Source organism: Vicugna pacos, chromosome 15 (genome assembly GCF_048564905.1).
Source record: "Vicugna pacos chromosome 15, VicPac4, whole genome shotgun sequence".
NCBI lineage: Eukaryota > Metazoa > Chordata > Mammalia > Artiodactyla > Camelidae > Vicugna > Vicugna pacos.
The window spans coordinates 11,298,527-11,320,075 of record NC_133001.1 but is presented as its reverse complement, the minus strand read 5'-3'; the positions used below and the strand labels follow the sequence as shown (position 1 = coordinate 11,320,075).

Genomic DNA, 21,549 nt, shown 5'->3' with positions numbered 1-21,549 from the left:
TGTCGTATTCCTTTCTCATCGCTTTCCCTGTACCTTACCCAGCCCTCTCGCATGCTGCATTTAAACATGTTACTTTACTTTTCTTCAGCTTTGTACCACTCCCCCCAGATATGATGTTTCCACAAAACCATGCATATTCAGGAGTCTTCCTTTACTTCCAGCACCAATTAATCAAAAGACGTATTTCTGGCTGCTCCAGAGCTCAGGCTGGTTTATGGCCAAGAATGGAATACTGCAGCCCCAGTCTCTGTTTTTGTTTTTCTCTTACCGACTTGCCTTTCATCTTAACATGAAGAAATTCCAGCACATAATTTATATATTGGCTTTTACTCTCTTCTTGAAGACATTTTTCCACAGACAACTCTTGCTTCTTGCTCTAATGTGAACCACCTGCTCTCTCGGCCCCTGGCATAGCTGTTATCCTGGGATTTTAACTGGCGGTTTAGAGATTTACTTTCCTGGATCTCAGTTCGTCTTTCTCTAACTTCCATTTCATTTTTCTGGGTACATTTTCAAGAAGTTATGAAAGGTAAATTTCTCAAGTCCTTAAATTTCTGGAAATGTCTTCAAGTTGATCTCACACCTGAGTAATCATTTGGTTGCTATCAAATTCTGGATTTAGGAACTCAGAACTTTGAATGAATTGCTGCTGCTAAGAAATCCAATGCCAATTGACTTATTCTTCTGAGGTCACCTTTTCCCCTCTCTAGCAGCTAACTTTGGGGTTTCCTTTTTACTCTTGGAATTCTAAAATTACAAAAGACGTTGATACTAAGTGTAGATCTTTTTTCATCCAACTTCTTGACTCTCAGAATGCTCTTTCAATCAGAACATTCGATTTTTCATGTGAGGAAAATTTTCTCCTACTATTTCACTGACTGTTTTTGCTTCTACTTTATCCAATACATCTCCTAAGATGTCTTTTAGTCAGATGCTATTACACTCTGTATTTGTTCCCCAAGTTTTTTTTTCGTATGTTTTTTCATATCTTTTGCTCTAACATTCTGAGGGAGATCCAACAATTTATACTTTTGCTAAATGGCTAGTGAAGCTTTTTCACCACCAGTTGAAGTAACTGTCTTCCCTATATACTAGATACAAAATTATTCAAATTTGTACTAGACTATCAAATTACTCTACGTCATGGACTTCATTGCTGAAGCTACAAATTTGTAAGCGCTACCATGACACTTTGACAGTACAGATAAAGAAAGCAGAGCTAACACTTCACTTTTCTTAATTAAGCCCACTCACCTAAAAACCTGAAATACTTAGAATATAGTAGACAATCCAGGGATTAAAAAAAAAAAAGATGTATAACAGCAAAACAAGGTAACAACTTCAAGCCTAGGTGTTAAGTTCATGGACTGCATCACCTGGCAACAAACTTCCTTGAAAGAAAGCAGAATACAAGCAGCCCTCAGTGGACTAGGTGAGATACATCAGAGCTCAGGATCACTAACCACCACGTAAATGATAAATCAGGGCTGGTAGATTGCTCAAGAAGCATGAATCACGGGATACGTTTATGAAGATTTTAATCTAAAGTAACAAGTATACAAATCAATTTCAAAGTTAATGACATAAAATTTTGATATCAAAACAGTTTCCTCCAAAGATTTCTGAGATGAAGAAGAAGGATTTGGGAGTAAACCAAAAGTTACTCCACAGAATACACATTGCCGAAAAATTAAAGTGAGTTAAACTAGTCCATATAAGCAAGGAAACATAATGGAACGCAGAAATGAAGGAGGAAATCAAATTAACTTTAGATTAACTTTTCCTGTGAAAAAGTAAAAAGTCTTGTTTTCAAAACAAAGAAAAACCCTAGTCTAAGAATATAAACACGTAAGCTCCCTGAGACAATGTGATCATGAGCAGAAATTAACAGCACAAGTCAGTATCTCTAGGTTTTCAAATCCCTTGAAAATACCCAAGCCCGAAACAAAACCGCTAGCACAAGAGACTGTTTACTCAAAATCAGAGCAGCGTCCAAATGGCTAAAGACATCTTCAAGGTTTCTACAGATACTTCATTCTGCAAAAGGAAACGTTCCTTCAGAGTCTGCCAAGCTCTTCTTGGGTCACCTTCTAATGAAAGAAAACTCAGAAATCTTTTTAGATAAAAGACTCAATAAGTCTTTTATCTATATTCAGTCTACAAAATAGGCCCTATGTTTACCAATTTTATTGGAACGCTTCAGAATTCTATCGGTTTTATCAAATTAAAACAATTAATCTCATTTTCCACTCAGACTTTCAATCTAGCCCTCCCTCCGTGGAACCTATCGAACAGAGTATCTCGCACTCAGCCACTTTTCCAAGCTGACATGCCAAGTTACAACCACGGTCTCAACTTTAAGCAAATCACCCCAACAGAGTATACATTTCCCAGTCCAGACAGGTTAGCCAACAAACAAAAGTCACAATGAACAAGAATAATTTAACTCAATAAAAAGCAAACACTGAATTGAGAGAGACCATCCCCCTACCCTGCAAAAAAAACTCAGAGAATACCTAACCGTGTCCTAGACAAGTCCGGTTTTACCTAAAATGATTCATGGAGACAAACATAACACTAATGTTGTAAGGTTTACTATAAGAGAAGCTGTTGAGTATTGTGATTAAAAAAATATGACTCTTGGAAGGTACAGCTCCAGCGGCAGAGTACCTGTTTACCATGCACAAGGTCTTGGGTTCAATTCCCAATATCTCCTCTAAAAATAAATAAATAAATCTAATTACCGCCTCCCAAGATAAATGAAATTTTAAAAATATATATTACTGGAGTATTGTGATTAAAAACATGCCCGAGATCAGATCATGGCTTTGTTACTCTTCTAGCTGCTGCGTGATCTGAGGCCAGTTACTGACCTTCTCTCTGCCTGTTTTCTCATCTACACAGTGGGGAGAGTAACAACCGCTCTCTCACGAGGCTACTGTGAGGATGAGAAAGGGTAACGTATGGAGGTGCTTAGAACACTGCCCAGCACGTGTTAAATGTCATATTACTTGTTATTATTTAGGAAAACAAATGGGGTTTGGGGTAAGTACTGTTGTTGTTTTTTTTTTTTAAGAGACAACCTTTAAAATTCCCCACCCAGTTGTCTGTACAGTCCAGCTCCAAGCTCCAGCGAGCTTCTTCAGCCAACAGGTAGTAATCCAGCACCTGCGATGCCAGGCGCTGCACGTCCACTGCACTGTCAACACCTCGATTCTTTTACTGGTGAAAGTCAGCTTAACAGCCCTGAAGCTTTCTGTGTTACATGCCATACTTAACTATAATGAAATTATTATTTCTCCCTCATATTACTCTCAGCTATTTCCTGCTTCTTTTTTCCACTCAAGGGAAAAAAAAACTTTATAAAAGGAAACTTTCAAACACATCCAAAGGTTGAGACCGTGTAATGAATCCCACATTCCTATCACCCAGCTTCAACGATTAACACAGTAGAAATACTATTTACACAGTCGCTTCAATTATTTTAGAGAAAATCCCAGACGTACCATGCCTTGTCACTGTTCAGTAGTTATCACCTATCTCTAAGATATACATACAAACCATGACAATACCATTACACCTGAAACGTTCATTATTAATAAATTCCTTGATTTAAAATGATCAGTGCTCAAGATTTCCCAAACACTACAAATGACTTTTGAATCCATCAGATTTAGCAATTAGGCAATGTATCAATAAATTAAAAGTGATCTTAACAGTAAGCTTCAATAGAGCAGGGTCAGGATCAAAGGGGAGTTGATTATGTCAATAAACTGAAGAAAGATGAAGAAGCTGAAGACATAGGGAAAAAAAACAGAAAAAGCCAACAAAATAAGGTCCTAGTGATGAGAGGGGACGAGAGCAAAGGCCTAAGTGCACAGGCTGACCTCGAATACGGGAGGCAGAACCCAGACTCTGACACTGAAAGCAAGGAGTTAGTTAAGCACGAGTGAGGTGATGGCCAAATGTCTTTATGTGGGAGGCGGGGGGCGAGGAGGCGACGAGGTGAACACGTATAAATGTTCTCTGTTTTCTTAAGAATTAGAAGATAATAATCACTGATTAAAAGCAGCACAGTAGAAAGAATTATGCAAGCGGTTGAGATAAAATGTTGAAGATCTGGATGGAATTTGAGAAGATTGAAAGGGACAAATAATCAGACAGGTAAAAAAAATTAATCAGCATTCAAATCTTAATGTAGGTTTCAAAAATAATTTCAAATATCACCCCCTCCACGAAGCTTATCTTAATTTTCTTAACCAAAGGTAATTTTCCCTCCTTGGAACCTTTGCTTTTATGTCTTATAATGGTTTTACCTCCACCGTAAAAATGTATGCACTGCTCTTATTTTCAGACTGTAAGCACTCTGTGGGTACTTACCTGTGTGTCACAGGGCTGAAAACAGTACTTTACAGCATATAATTCAGAATCTGATTACCTTTTTTTTTTAAATCACAATGTAAATATGAAAAGAATGAAAGACACAGTGAAACTTGGAAAGTGGGGAGGACACAGACTGGAGTGGGGAGGACTCTGGCAGGCTGGGCAAACACAGGAGCTCACAGAGGACTCAGAGGGACTCTGGAGCTAGGTCTCAAGGGGACGGGAAGGCAGCACCTGAAGAGGGAGGCAGAAACAGCAAAGTGCCTCCAAGACTGGTTTTCACATTTTAGGGACGACAGCAACTGTTTACAGAGAACACTTAACTCTTCCAATAATAAAGACGTTTTGCAAATGAGCAAAAAAGATTTACTACAATGTGTGGGTAGGAAAAAAGTGGCAGTTTTAATGTGGATAAGTTCAAATTCATCCAAATCATGTATAAAAGACAAGCATAATATACTCTAGTGAACCAAAGAGGATACAGAGGAAAACTACACATACACTGGATCACAGAACTCAGACTGCCTGACAGCTAGCTGGACAATCACTGGCAAGTACAGACCTTTACTCACAAGGCTCAAGTCTCATCAAAGCACAGATGAAGTCATAAGAAAGAAGACCTACCAAGTTCTGCAGATAAAATCGAAAGAAACAGCTTTACCAGTGTATGAAATCTACTCCAACACTTCCTGTTTTTAAAAACTTGGCTTTTGTCATCCTGGATGTACCAAAGGGAACGTCCACCTTATCTTCTGCCCTGGTATGTTTTTCTTTGCAGTCAGGTAAATGATCCTTAGTCCCAAATGTAAAGAGAGAGCAGACGGTAAGAACCTGGGACGTACTGTCCCCTTAGGACCTCTGTTTCTTGACCAAGAGACAAAAACTAACTTCCTGGTACCTCATTCCTGTTAGGAGTTGTACTCCCAACACAGCCCACCCCAACTCTGTCTGCAGCCTGAATCCCAGCCACTCACAGACGCGCACACCTCCTCCCTGCCCACTAGCAGGCAGAGGGGGGATCACGCCGCAGGCTCCGGCTGAACAGCAAGCGGCAAGACACAGTCCCGAGCAGAACCCTTCCAATTCTAAAGAAACCATCCTGACACATTAACTGTGACACAGACAAGAATCAGATCTAGATAGCACTCGGCATTAGTCTGTAAGTACTCTTATCCTGACCATATTTGAGAGATTCGGCAGCAACAGAAGTGACAGTTCTCAAATCCAGAAGACAGCTACACTCTGTAACAGATTCAGCAAACTGCTTCTGTAGGAGCTCATACAGTAAACATTGTAGGCTTCATGGACCACGTGATCTGTTGCAACTACTTAACTCTGCCATGGTAGCACAAAACAGCCATAGACCATGTGTGAACAAACAGGCATGGCTGTGTTCCAATAAAACTTTATTAACAAAACTGTCGCCAGATGGTAGTTTACCAGCCTCTGGTCTACAGTCATAGTCAGGTTTGGTTTCAGTCCATTCTAATATGCTGGATTCAACATTTTATCTTTATGTTTAAAACAGCAATACACATCTACGTGTGATCACAATTATACAAGAAATTCATAAAGGAAAGCCTGGGAGGAAAGAGTAAAATAAAGTGTAAATAGCACCTGGGATGGCAGAATTGTGGGTTACTGGCCAGAGTGTCACCATAAAAAAAAAGTTTAAAAAATTGTAGAAGTTACAAAATGGAAGAGAAAGTGGGTTAATAAACAAGTAACTTAAGCTTATGGGAACTGCTCTAAAGAAAATAAACAGGGCACTACCCATGATCGAGAGAAACCTGAGGAGAGCAGAGAGGAAGGGAAAACTCCTCCGCAGAGCGGATGTCTACGCCGAGAGGATGCCAGCCATTAAGGAGCTGGCGGGAGACCGCTCACCCAGAGCCCACAGGCAAGCAGAGGTGCTGACGAGAACGAAAGAAACGGACACGTGTTTGTGGAAAACAAAGGAGACTAACGAAACAAGGGTAACGGGGAAATGGCTTTCATGAGACAGAAAAGAAGAGACACCGCATCACAAGGTCAGATGCCTGCAAACAAGGCAGGACCAGCCTCGCCGAACAGGAAGGGCAGGAGAGGCAAGCGAGGCTCAGAACGGCTGGGCAGTCCTGGGACCTCACGGCATCCAAATTCACCAAGGGGCCCCATTCCAATTCTCATGACCTCCCTCTTTCCCCGTCACTGTCCTTCCACGCAAGAGACCTTCTGGTTATGATTTAAGCTCCCTGGTCCTCTGATCCTTGACTCAAGAATTCCCAAGACTGTCATTTTCTTCATGTTCTCCAGGACAGTCAGAAATCATCAGTCCACCCCCACTTCTTACACTCCTCACTCTGCCTGGAAGGGTGTGCCAATAGCTCCTTAGTCTACCACAGTTTTGCCTCCAATAAGCACTTTATTTTACGTAATCACAAGTTATAGTAAGTTAACTGTTTACTTGAAGCTTTGTTAATCTGAAAAACTTCTGCTGGGTGAAGCCACTGAGATTTGAGGGTCGGTGTGTAACTACAACATAGCACAGATACTAACAATAAAGAGGTTTATAAAAAAAATTTCCGTATTCTGGCAACTTATAAAGACTTTAAGTCAAATCCACTACCCATTTGAAAGTGTTAAGGACTAACTTTGCTATACAGATGTATAGAAATATGTGATTTACATACAAACATATACAGAGATGGGAAAATAAAAGAAGTTCTCGGTAAGAATATTTGACTTACAGTGTGAGCACATTTCCAAAGGATAACTCGCCTCATTTCCCTGGAGAAAAAAAATAATGACAATAATTAGTCATACAATTGGCACAAATGTTTTTAAAAGATTATACTTAAATACTTTGAGTCACAAAACACTGGGAAATAAGACATAAACTAATGTGCCTGGATCTATAAATATTTTTTGATAAGAAAAAAACTACAATATGATAGAAAGAGCTGTTGACTCAAACAGGCCTTAAGTGGCTCTGCCACTTAAGACATATGCAAACGTCTGATTTAAATTAATGCCCTAGATATACTGAGTATCAAGTTTTAACACACTGGAGACTGTCAATACTCTAAACTTGTCCTGCTAGAGGAACTTATTTTTGTGTAGAGATCAGAATAAAGCTCCTCCTGCTATCTCTTTTTTTTGGGGGGGAGGGGTCATTAGGTTTAATTTACTTTTAGAGGAGATACTGGGGATTGAACCCAGGACCCTGTGCACGCTAGGCATGCACTCCACCACTTAAGCTATACCCTCCCCTCTCTGCCATCTCTATTTAATTGAAGAGTTTCCTGAGACTGTAAAACTTTTAAGAAAACAAAGACCTGTTATTATTTATACCTGCAATGAAACAGAGTTTTCTGTGTGGTGTGCAACTGAAACAGGAAAAATATTTCTAGGAAGGTAGACCCAACGCAAGACAGCCAGCCACTTGGACTCCAAAGTTTTCTTTTCATGAGAAGTCTTAGCTCATGGATAAACTCTAAGTTACTATAATCTGCCTGAATTCCTACTTTGCAAAAATTTTACTTAAGGAAAAAATACCCCAGAAGAACTACAGACCTGACCCAATGTCTACACTGAACAATTCTCGATGACTGGGCCCAGGGCGGTCAAGTAGCTTGTAGGTCAACCATTCGGTTAATGGAACCAGGAGTAGTTCTAAATCTAAGACTGTAAAAATTCCAAGTATAACAATCTCATATGAGGTAAAAATCAAGAACTTGTAAAAAAGTCTACAGAATTTAAAGTAATACAAATTGAATTTTTAATGTTCAGTAATGAAACTGAGTACAGCACGCATCCCACACCCCGTCTGTCTAAACTTGACCCTGTCTGGCAGTACGTGTACAACAGGATTAACATTGAAATATTTGAATATACTTACAAATCCTAAGAAGTTATTGAATACAGCCTGAAATACCATTTTAGTCTGGCTGGCTAGTCTTTAAACTCTTAAATTACCTCTTATTCTGAGTAAACGTAAAGTCTAAGAAAAGTTTATCAGTAAATTGGCATCTCCAGTTCTTACCTTGTTGCCAATACTTAGTCTTTCCCTTGAAAACTATAGTAGATAATTTTCCAGAACTGGTTAACCTAATTTTATGTCACTTTATATACCAAATACATATTAAAATAAAGACAGAAGTAGCAAACATTAATAAAATGGCATTATTAATGAGCAGAGATGGAGTTCTAAAAAGATAGAAAAAGATATACCACACAAATAATAATCAAAAGAAAGACTGGCTAGTAATAACGGCCCACGTAGAATCTAGAAAAAAGAATGTTACCAGGGATAAATAAGACTATTCCATAACTTTAAAAGAGTCAGTTCATTAGGAAGATGTAACACTCCTACATATATTCTGATACATAATAGGAAACGTATTTCATCCTCATCCATTTCTAGCACAGAGCTTCTCAGAATTTCTTAAGTGAGGAGAGCTATAAAGGTGCCTTGTTATGTTAATGAGGTGACTTTGGGCAAGGACCTAATGATAGGGTTTAGGTGCCAGGAGAGCTAATCATATGTGATCAGAGGCTGGAACTTTCAGTCCCATCACCTAATCTCTGGGGGAGAGAGAGTGGCTGAAGGTTGAACCATTCATCAATGGCCAGTGATGTAATCAATCATGCCCATGTAATGAAGCTTCCAGAAAAAAAGTCAAAAGGACGGGATGGAGAGCTTCTGGGCTTGTGAGCAATGGAGATGCAGGAAGAGTGGAACACCTGGAGAGGGCGTGGAAGCTCCCTTTGCATCTCTTCCATCTAGCTGTTCCTGAGTTGCATCCTTTTGTAATAAGCCAGTGATCTAGTAAGTAAAATGTTCTCTTGAGTTCTGAGAGCTGCACCAACAAATTAATCAAACCCAAGGAGGGAGCTGTTGGAACCTCCAATCTATAACTAGCTGGTCAGAACCTCAGGTGACAACCTGAACTTGCAACTGGAATCTAAACAAGGAAGGGAAGGTCCTGCCGGACTGAGCTCTTAACCTGTGCAATCTAATGTTATCTCTAGACAGACACTGTCAGAATTGAGTTGAATTCTGTAGGACACCCAGCTGGCAACTGAGAATTCTGTGAATGTACAGAGGAAAGCCACACACACAGACACAAACACACTGTGTCCCAGAACCCTTTTATATGTAGTTATCCCTCAGTGTAGATAGATAGATAGATAGATAGATAGATAGATAGATAGATAGAAAGAAAGAAAGAAAGAAAGAAAGAAAGAAAGAAAGAAAGAAAGAAAGAAAGAAAGAAAGAAAGAAAGAAAGAAAGAATGAATTTGAAACCTGAGATACGAAGTGTTGCTGAAAATGTAGAACAAATGGTTATGTCCTATAGAATTCTAGGATGGCCTTCTGAAATTCCTAGCCCCTGGTATACAAACATTTCTCTCCCACTTATTCAAACATTAATTTAGGGACTGCTGCAGAGATTTTGTACGTGTAATTAAGGTTCCAAATCAGTTGACCTTAGGATAAGATTGCTCAGATGGGCCTGTTGTAATCTTAAGAGCCTTCTGAAAGGGGAAAGGGGAAGTCAGAGATTCAAAACATGAGAAGAATTTAACACAAGGGAGATGGCAAAGAACTGAATTCAGCCAACAACCTAAATGAGCTCGCAAACAGAATCTTCCCCAAATCCTCCAGATGCTGATGTCATCTGGCTGGTATCTAGATTTCAGCCCTGTGGTCTCTGGAGACCCTGTGCTAAGTTTCTGACCTACAGTACTATGAAATAATAAATAGGTGCTCTTTTAAGCTACTAGGTTTATGGTTATTTGTTACACAGCAGTAGAAAGCCAACACCCAGACATACAGTATATGTATCTAAACAGAAATGCTGACATACCAAGTGGTGGTGAAAATGTAGAGTAATTGAAATTTTTATACATTGCTAGTTAGGACCTCAAATGAAAACATGTGCACACGAAGGCTTATGTCCATAGAAGCTTCACTGTCAACAGCCTACACAAGAAACAACCTACATGTTCAACAACTGTCAGATAAGCCGTAGTGTAGCCAAACAACGGGGTACTACTCAGTAATGAACAGGGAACACTACTGACACACACAACATGAACAAATCTCAAAAGCCATGTTATGTAAAAGAAGCCAGATACAAAAAGTTGCATGGCACAAGATTCCATTCATAAATTCCATGTATGAAGGTAAACAATAGTTACCTAAAGATTGGGGTTGTGGCAGGGGGGTGAATGCAAAGGGGTACCAGGTAGCATTTTGGGGTGACAGAATCTTGATTGTGGTGGTGCTTAAAAAACTACACACATTTGTCAAGACACATTAAATGTACATGTAGAATTGGTACTTCATTATATGAAAAGTTATAGCTCAATAAAGCTGAATTTTAAAACTCAGTAAGAAGCCCCAGATTTAATAGAATTGCTTCATAGCACATAAATTTAAGTCTCTAGTTAAGAAAGACAAAAATCTTATCACTTAAAAAATATTAGTTTCCTATCATACTATTGTTCACAGTTCAAAAGCTACACAGATTTTTGTTTTTACAAGATATATATGCATTTCTAGGTAGCAAATTCATACATATTTTTCAGATTAATCTTACAGTTTCAGGAGAAACCAGAAACTATTTATAGTAATCTTGACCATTATAATTCTTTCATCCTTTATTTAGTCCCTTTCTCAGATTTTAAAGCCCATGAAGGCAATTGTCTCATTGTCTTTTGATATCCCTTGCCAGATTTAACATTATCCTAAATTTATTCAAGGAAGCATTTTATAGGTACATGTAAAAAGCTAGATAGCCTTAAGGAACTTGGTTTAAGTGGAATTTTAAGCATCAGTGCATTGAACAGTGAGCCTGTCACTTCAAAGAAAATTACTGACATGTGAAACATGAAAAAATAGAAAACCTCAGCAAAGAAACAGAGGATATAAAGACAAATCGAATGGTAATTGTAGACCTGAAAACCAGTAACTGATACAGTAGCACAATGAGTGAACTCAACAGCAGAATAGAACAGAGAAAAGAATCAGTGAACTGGAAGACAGAGCAAAAGAAATTACCCAGTCTGAGCAATAGAAAGAAAATAGACTGAAAAAATAATCCACAGAGCCTCAGGGAACTGTGGGATTATAAACTTGTTTTATACTTCTGAAAATAAAGAGTATTTGTTTTAGAAGTTATTGACGCGGTCAGTGACTTCTGTCCTAGGAAAAACCCCTGATTTTGTTTTAACAATTATATTAACTGTGGGAAGCTGGCAAGCTTCGCCTTTCAGCAGATAAAGGCACTAGATTCTTTTTCTTCAAGTCGACATTATTCAGAATTTTAAAAATTTTATTACAACTATCAATTTTAGTATATATTAAATCAGGAGTAGGGAAATATCTTCTGAAGAAACTTCCTGGCAAAGAAATGAAGAAAATATTTTTGGATCTCTTTTATGTCGTATTGTTTAGAGTTACTTTGATCTTAAAAGTGTCAAGATGTGAGAGAATAAGAATAAATTTTATAGATGCACACTGTAAAGTTTAGAATATTTTCAAGGGGCATGCTGTCAGAATATTTAGACATTTATCTTTATCTAGCAGACTTTAAGAGGTGACAGCACTGTCTTATTTGGTTACAAGCTCTCTTTGTGAACTATAAATATTATTTCAGTTTTAAAGTACTGCTTGCTTATTTGAAGTGCATATAAATGCTTAACAGATACTCACTATAAAAAGCGAGCAGCAAGGAAAGTGAAAATCTAAAGCTCTCTAATAACTGGACATTTATGAATCCGAGTCTCCCAATATATCACTAAGCATAAGGTAGGTTTTTATAACTGTTCCTTATCCAAACTGAGTGAATTCCCCCTAAATATCTTTTTCTTAGTTTCTTTTTTCCCCCTCAAATCATAAAGGGGTCCTGAATTTTATCAAATGCTTTTTCTCCATCAACTGATATGCCCATGTGATAATTCTTCTTTAGCATGGTAACACGGTGAATTATATTAGTTGATTTTCAAATAGTGAAGCAGTCCTGCATCCCTGCAATGAACCATTTATGGCTGTTTTTTTTTTAAAGCATATCGCTTAATTATAGTTGCTTATATTTTGTCAAGGATTTTTGCATCTACATTGATAGGAGAATACTGATCTATACTTATCTTTTTTGTACGGTGTTTATTTTTGCATTAAGATAATAGGGCTATTTAAGTTACTTATTTCACATTGGGTGAGGTATGGTGGTTTGTATTTTTCAAAAAACTGGTCCATCACATCAAAGTTGCCAAATTTACGTATACAGAGTTGTTCACAGTAGTCCCTTTTTATCTTTCTCGTACCTGCGGGGTCTGTGGTGACACCTTCTCTCTTACTCCTGATCCTGATCATTTGTTTTTGACTTTACTTCTCTGTCTTGCTAGAAGTTTGTCAACTTACTGCTCTTTTTGAAGAACCAGCTCCTTCTCTCACTGATTTTTTTCTATTGTTTTTCTGTTTTCAATTTCAATGATTTCTGCTTTTATCTTTATTTCCTTCCCTGGGTAGATTCCTTTTCTTTTTGGTTCATGAGGCAGGGGCACAGATTACTGACTTAAGATTCAGTCTTCATTTTTAAACTATGCACTTACTACTATAAACTTCCCTCTCAGCACAGGTGACAACATATTCTCTTAATTTTCTTTCATCTGAGAATGTCTTATTTTCTCTTTCATTCCAGAAGGATGTCTTGTCTGGATACAGGGTTTGGGGCTGGCATTTCTTTCCTTTCAGCACTGAAAAAATGCGTAATTTCCTCTTGACTTCCATGGTTTCTGATGAGAAAGCTGTTATTTAAATTGTTTTTCCCATCTATATCAAGTGTCACTTTTCTTGTGCTGGTTTCAACATTTACCTGTCTTTAGTTTTTAAAAGCTTGGCTTTGCAGTGTCTTGCTGTAGATTTTTATACGTTCATCTTGTTTAATGTTCACTCAGTTTCTTGAATCTATAGATTATATTTTTGCCAAGTTCAGGAAATTTTTCAGCCCTTATTTCCTTAAGTACTTTTTCAACATTGTCCTCTTTCTTCCTCTCCTGGGAATCCAATGGCACAAATGTTAAGTCATTTTTTATAATCCCACAGTTCCCTGAGGCTCTGTGGATTACTTTTTTCAGTCTGTTTCCTATTTCTATTTCTATTGGGTAATTTCTTTTGTTCTGTCTTCCAGTTTACTGATTCTTTTCTCTTTGTTTTGTTCTGCTGTTGATTCACTCGCTGTGCCACTGTATCAGTGAATGGTTTTCAGTTCTAAAATTATCATTTGATACATCTTTATATCTTCTATTTCTTTGGGGAGGTTTTCTATTTTTTCATGTTTCACCTGTCATCTTCCTTGAAGTGACAGGCTCACAGCTCATTTTTGAGAAAATGATGTCTGCCAAATACTCAAGTGTGAATGACCAGATTGTCAGTTGTTTTCAAGAAATTTTGATCTTCTATGAAAAAGACAGTTCAGCTTATGAATCACCTAAGTACTTGCTTGTTTTCCCTTAAAACAACCATCATCCATCGTAACTTCAGTTATGCAGAAGTGACTTATACTTAACAATCCAATACAGGAACAGAACCAATAGACTATGGATCGATTCTACTTGTTCTAATGTTCTATTATGGTTCCGTAACAATAGTCTATATTACTCCATAATATGTAAATATATCCCAAGCGCATTCTTTATAGAAAAAATAATCCTGGACCATGTGCTGTATTCAACAGCCATTTCTCTCATTAGTGCACTTTAAACCGGAACAATTCTTCAGTTTGTTTAGGTCCTTCATGACTGACATTTGGCCAGTTACTTCAAAGACTGTCCCTCAGTAGGTTTACCTAATGTTTCCTCATGATTAAATTCAGGTTATGCCTTTCTGGTAAAATACTACAGAGGTGGTAACGTGCTCTTCCCAGACATTAGGAAGCAGGTACTGTTGATTTTTCTATTACTGGTAATGTTAACTTGGATCACTCAGATAAAGTCAGCCAGATTGCTCCACTGGGAAGTTACACTTTCCCCTCTGCATTTAATCCGCATCTTGTGGGAAGATGTTTTTAGACTATGTAAATATCCGAGTTACTCTTCAAACTCCCCCCCACTCATTTTAACATCCACTGATGACTCCTGTCTGAGTCAATTATATCATGACAGCTGCTGGGATGGCCAGCCTCTAAGATGACTCCCACCTCCTGATAGTCACAGCCTGGTATAATCCTCTTCCCTTGTGGCACTTGCTTTTAACCAACAGAGCACAACAAAATCAAGGCAATATCACTTTGCAATTAGATTACAGAAGGCGGTGACTTCTATCTTGCTGACAAGTCTCTGTCTACAAACTTCTTGGCCTGCACGCTTTCATGAAACCCCACATAACAAGAAACTTGGCGGGACTTCCAGCCAGCAGCCCACAGGGAACTGAATGCTGCCAGCAACCAGCGAAGGATTGTGGATGTAGATCCTTTCCCAATAAGGCATTCAGATGGGACCACAAATCCCAGGCTAATGCCTTCATTTCAGCCTTCTGAGTGACCATGAAGCAGAGAACACAGTTAAGCCCAGAGAAATGTGAAATAATAAAAGTGTGTTATTTTAAGCCACTACACTTTGGGGTAATTTGTTACGGGGCAGTAGGTAACTGATACAATTGCCATATGGTAGTTTTCTAATTCCATCATTCCTTCAACATTTTTCACTTGGCTTTCTCCTGTAGGGAAAGGACTTTCTTTCTCCTCCATTTCTATATGTACTTATGTATTTCAGCGTGGACTTACAGCTTTTATTTCAATGGGTGTTAATTATTTCATCATTACCTAATCTGATTTAAATTGTCTCACATTTGGCCAGTGGGAGTCCCTCCCCTTCAGGCTGGTTCCTGTGTCATTTTAATAAATTCCCATCATTCTATGGGCCCTCCTTACCTTCCGGCACAAGATGTTCTAGGCTCATATTGTACTTCCCCTGCCCCAGTCCTGAAATCAGCTATTTCTCCAAGGAGTCCTAGGTCCCTTCAGTGGAGAATGCTTAATGGTATCATTTGATAAAGAAGAGTTCTTAATTTTAATGCAGTCTAATTTATTCATCTCCTATTTTACACTATGACTAATTTGTAACACATCTGATCACTCTTTCACTGAGCTGTCTGAATGTAACTTCAACTTCTACTATATGAATTTGTAGCTGTTTATGTATTGCTTTATTAATATTCTGAGGTACTTTTCTACATATGAAGAATCTGCTATTTATACCCTTTAACACAAACATTAGCGAGGAGGAAGGGGAAATGCCCATCCATGTATAATACAATATGGTAACTATCATCAGAGTATGAACACTGCAGATTCCCAGGTCCCCCAAACAATTTAGAAATTGTGGGGGGGTCTATGGACATTCAGCTAGACATAGCCAGCAAGTACAGAACCGAGGCTCAGGGGAAAGATCATGACTAGAGATACAATTTCGGAAATTATCAGCAAACAGATAGTAGCCTTCCCCATTCAAGGAAGAGTTCATAAAAACTGGAAAATGAGAAGAAAAATAGTAGAGTACTAACACTTAAAAAAAATTAGACGAGAAAATCATGAAAAACAAAGAAAATTATTAAACACAGAATCAGTAGAATATGGTTCTATTCTAGTAATTTAATATTCTATTAATGGCTTTATCATAATTATATTATTCTGTAATGTTTTCACAAACTATAAGAGAACATATGTAGTGTTATGGTTCTATTATAGATCACATTCTTATATGGTTCTAGAAATTACATAAGGAAAAAATTTGAGGGAGTAAAGAGTCACAAAGGGAACAAACAGCAATTACTACCATCTTGGGAGGTAGGTTCAGACTTTACACGAGTCATATTATTAAAAGCAAGGAATAATTTTAGTTTGATCAGTAACAGCTCTAAGTCATGCAGACTGCTATACTAAGAGTAATTACCAAAACTCGCCCTACAAAACTATCTCTGAAATTATCTTAAGGGGTGGAATTTTCTTAATGATCTGCTGATTTACTATAACATACAATTGTAAGTACTTTTGTATTATAAATGATTGCACAATGATGGACCACATTATTCTGGGTCTGTTTCCCTCAGAGAAAAATATATTCCGAGTAGTCCCACAGCTACTGTTGCTGTTGTGAATGGGAAAAGAGTCTATCTTAACTAACACCTAAATTAAATGCAAAAAGGAGATGTTACCATATATGAGATCAGTTTCCCATTATGTTATGTTACTACATGGCAAGCTCCGTGAGAGCAAAGCACTTGTTTTTTCACTATTCTTGAGTTCATGATACATACAAAATACTTAATAATACTTCTGAATTATCATTAAAATATGTCACTGTAAATCTTTAAGTAAACTTTTTTGTTATTTCTTTGGAAAAATGTACTGAGTTCCAAACAACTGGTATATGAACCTTAAATACAGTCCATTTGCCAATTAATCTTCTTTATTTCAACCCACAATGTTTCCAGGAATGAGGCTCCCAACATTTAAGCTAACTCTCAAAAGTGAGCATTTGTCCAAAAAGGTAAGAATGATATCTTTGAAATACTTAACACACTCAAAGCAATTAATAAAACCAAATATTCAAGGATATAATTTCATTTCCAAAGGTATAAGGTATCTTTTGAGTAGCAACAGACACATGACACAGAAAACAAAACAAAACAAACCCCACTGGCTTTCTTATCTAGTTTTATTCTAACAATAAAATTACTTTTCTTCCAATTAAGGCAATTTACATAAACTTCTAAAATCCTTCAGACATTTCAGATGTACTTACCTAAACTTCAGTAACTACTTTAGTTCAAACTAAACATGCAACACAATAAACGCTACTTTGTTAAGTTCTAATCAACTGTTTTAAAGGTAAAAACTGATGATCTAGAACATAATCTTTAAAAGCTTTGAAAGTTAACTTTATGGAATACCTATATATATATATATATAAAATTTATTTATGTGCTGGGTACTCTGTTAGGGTCTTTACATACATCATCTCATTTATCCTCCAAACCATCTTCTGGGTAAAAAGGGGTGCCATGGTTAAGCAGCTTGCACAAGACCACACAGCTGGTAGTAGAAGAGAGCAAACTGAGCTCGAACTTGTATAATTTCCACAGTATTCCTATAAGTTTAATTAGGTCCCATTTGTTTATTTTTGCTTTTATTTCTATTGCCTGGGTAGACTGTCCTAGGAGAACACTGTTAGGATTTATGTCAGATAATATTTCGCCTATGTTCTCTTGTAAGAGATTTACAGTGTCTTATGTTGAAGTCTTTAAGCCATTTTGAGTTTATTTTTGTATATGGTGTGAGGGGGTGTTCTAACTTCACTGATTTACATGCAGGTAGCATAGTATTCTTACCAGCATGTCATAAAGTCACACCCTTTCTGCTTATACAAGAGATGCAGTAAACTAGTGAAACCATTTTCATTGCATCTTAGAACACTTAAATTCAAGTGGCTTGTCACCGCCAATTTACCCTGGCATAGCAACATAAAATGTGTTGTTCATATATCTAACACAGTAGTAACAATCACAGAAACATGACAATAAGAGGGTGCGAGATAGGTGGGGACAGCTGAGAAGAGGAGGAGTAAAGGGATGGAGAACATAAAGTATTTTCTATGGAAACTGTCCAGCAGCTTCTTGTAGGTAACAATACTAATTTGGTTAATTTCAAAACACACGCAATACCAAAACAAAGCAGAAAACCCTAAAGGCATAGCATTTCCAATAATTATAATCGAAAAAAATAATCTCAGAGCAGAGGAAATAAAGTCCTAGCAGTGGAAGACTTCTGGATTGTAGTAAGAGACCACCTTGACCACGGCCACAGAACACAGTCTTAGTAGAGGGAAATACACAGGATGGTAACTGGAGAGGGTTAAGGGAAAGTAGAGCAAGGGTGTACATAAAGACAAAGTGACAGTGGAATCTAGAGGGAAAATACAACAGAGGTACTTAAATTCTGCATGAAAAACTGGAGTATCCAGAACGATGTCAGGTAATAATGAGAAGAAATAAAGCAGGGTTCAGTCAAATAGAAGAAAAATGATTTTGCAGAGGAAATAAGCAGTAACAATTTATTAGGGATCAGGAAACTATAACCCCAGGACAGATCAAGCCTACCACCTCTTGGCTATTTTTTTAAATTGAGATATAGTTGACATATAATACTGTATTAGTTTCAGGTGTATAATATAATGATTCAATATTTGCATATATTGCAAAACAATCACCACAGTAAATCTAGTTAGCACTCAACACCATACAGTGTTACAAAACTTTTTTCCTTGTGGTGAGAACCTTTACAATCTACCCTCCCACCAACTTTCAAACATGCAACTCGTATTATTAACTCGAGTTACCATGCTGTACGTTACATCCCTATGACATTTTATAACTGGAAGTTTACACCTTTTGACACATTTACCCATTTTCCCCACCCACCACTCCTTGCCTCCGGCAAACACCAAATGTTACATGTTATCTGTACGTTTGGTTTTGGGGCTTTGTTTTTGTTTTTAAGGTTCCACATGTAAGTGAGATCATACGCTACTTGTTTTTCTCTGACTTATTTCAGTTAGCAAAATGCCCTCAAAGTTTATCCAGGTTGTTGCCAATGGCAAGATTTCCTTCTTTTTTATGGCTAATATTCTATTGCATATGTGTGTACGTTTATATATAATATACATATAAACACAGTATCTTTACCCATCCATCCATCGATGGCTACTTAGGTTGCTTCCATGTCTTGACTACAGTAAATAATGCTGTAATGAATGGGGCTGTATATATCTTTTTGAGTTAGTTTATTTTTCACTTCCTTTGAATAAACAGTCAGAAAGTGGAATTGCTGGATCATATGGTAGTTCTACTTTTAGTTTTTTGAGGAACCTCCATATTGTTTTCCAAAGAGGCTGTACCAATTTACATTCCTACCTGCCCAAGGGTTCCCCTTCCTCCAAATCTTCGTCAACACTTGTTATCTCGTCTTTTTGATAACAGCCACTCTAACCAGGGTAAGGTAATGTCTCACTGTGGTTTTGACTTGCACCTCCCTGACGATTAGAGATGCTGAGCATCTGTTCATGTGCCTGTTGGCCATCAGTGTATCTTCTCTGGAAAATTGTTGATTCAGATTCTCTGCCCATTTTTAATTCAGACTTTTTTTTTTTTGCTACTGAGTTGTATGAGTTCTTTATTTTTGATGTTAACTCCTTAACAGATACATGATTTACAAGTATTTTCTCCCATTTGGTAGGTTTCTTTTTCATTTTGTTGATGAGTTTTCTTTACTGTGCAGAAGCTTTTTAGTTTGATGTAGTCTCGCTTGTTTATTTTTGCTTTTGTTGCCTTTCTTTCCAGTGTCACATTCAAAACATCACCACCAAGACTGATATCAAGGAGCTTACCATTCATGTTTTCTTCTAGGAATTTTATGATTTCAGGCCTTATGTTCAAGTCTTTAATTCATTCTGAGTCAGTTTCTGTGTACAGTGTAAGACAACAGTGCAGTTTTCCCAACACCATTTATTAAAGAGACTGTACTTTCCCCATTTTACATACTTGGTTCCTTTATCATAAATTAGTTGACCATATATGCATGAGTTTATTTCTGGGCTATTCTGTTCCATTGATCTATGTGTCCGTTTTTATGCCAATACCATACTGTTTTGATTACTATAGCTTTGTAAGCATTTTAAAAATAATATCTTTACTAAGATAAAACTCATATACCATACAATTTATCTATCTAAAATGTACAACTCAAGGTGTTCAGTACATTCACAGAGCTATGCAGCCATTACCACAATTAACTTTAGAGCATTTTCTCTTTTTTTTTTTTAAGATTTATCTTTTTTCCCCTTATTTAACTTATTTTTTGGGGGGATTAGGTTTATTTATTCATTTGTAGTGGAGGTACTGGGGATTGAACCCCAAGACCTCCTGCATGCTAAGCACACACTCTACTACTGAGCTCTACCCTCCCCCCTAAATTTAGAGCATTTTCACCACCCTCAAAAGAAAGCCCATATCCACTGGCAGTCACTCCCATCTCCCTGTTTCACCCCAGCCCTAGGTAATCACTAATCTACTTTGCATGGTTGCCTATTCTGAACATTACATATTAATAGAATCATACAGTTCCTTTGCACTGGCTTCTTTTACTTAGCAGAATATTTTCAAGGCTCATATACTTTGAAGCAAGAATCAATCCTTCACTTCTTTTTACTGCCAAATAATGTTTCATTGTATTGATATACCACATTCCACTTACCCATTCATCAGTTAATGCACATTTAGACTATTTCCATTCTTTTGGCTATTATGAATAATGCTGTTATGAACATCTATATCTACATTTTTTATTTTACTTCTTGTGAGTATATACTTAGGAATGAAATTACTAGGTCTTAAAGCAACTCATTTAACATCTTGAGGAACTGTTTTCTAAAGCAGCTACAACCTACATTTCCATCAGCAATGTCAAGAGCATTCCAATTTCTCTACATCCTCAACAATACTTATCTGGTCTTTCGAGTATAGCCATGCGAGGGGGTGTGAAATGGTACCCGTAGTTTGACTTGCATCTCCCTAATGACTAGCGATGTTGGGCACCTTTTAATGTGCTTCCTGGGCATTGGTTTATCTCCTCTGGAGAAATGTCTATCCAGATCCTTTGTCCATTTTTTTTAAGCTGGACTGTCTTTTTATTGTTCATTGTAAAAATTCATTATGTATTCTGGGTAGAAGTATATTATCATATCTATGATTTGCAAAAATTTTCTACTATTCTATGGTTGTCTTTTCATTTTCTTGGTGTCCTTTGAAACATAAAGTTAATTTTGATGATGTTCAATGTATTCTTTTTCTTTTGTCATTTGTGCTTTTAGAAAGAATTCACCACCTGCATTTATAAGTTAAGTTTTACTGGAACAGAGCCATGCTCATTTATTTATATATTGTCCATAGCTGCTTCAAATCACAATGGCAGAGCTGAGTAAAGACTGAAAGGAGCACAAAGGCTAAAGTATTTACCCTCTGGCCCTTTACAGACAGGTTTCCAACTCCTGGTCCAACACAATGCCAACACCTCCCATCCACACTAACTTAAAATGAACAGCTTTCCTTCCCTTCAAAGGGCT

At 37.3% G+C, this 21,549-nt stretch overlaps 1 protein-coding gene across 1 annotated transcript in view; it reads right to left on the bottom strand.

The window, feature by feature from the left end:
* Window positions 1–21,549, bottom strand: part of DNAAF10 (dynein axonemal assembly factor 10) — a 92,682-nt gene that overhangs the window by 53,214 nt on the left and 17,919 nt on the right. Inside the window, exon 2 of the mRNA XM_031675589.2 lies at window positions 7,113–7,152. Coding sequence (XP_031531449.2) covers window positions 7,113–7,152 — 40 coding nt within the window. The remainder of the gene's footprint in view (window positions 1–7,112; window positions 7,153–21,549) is intronic.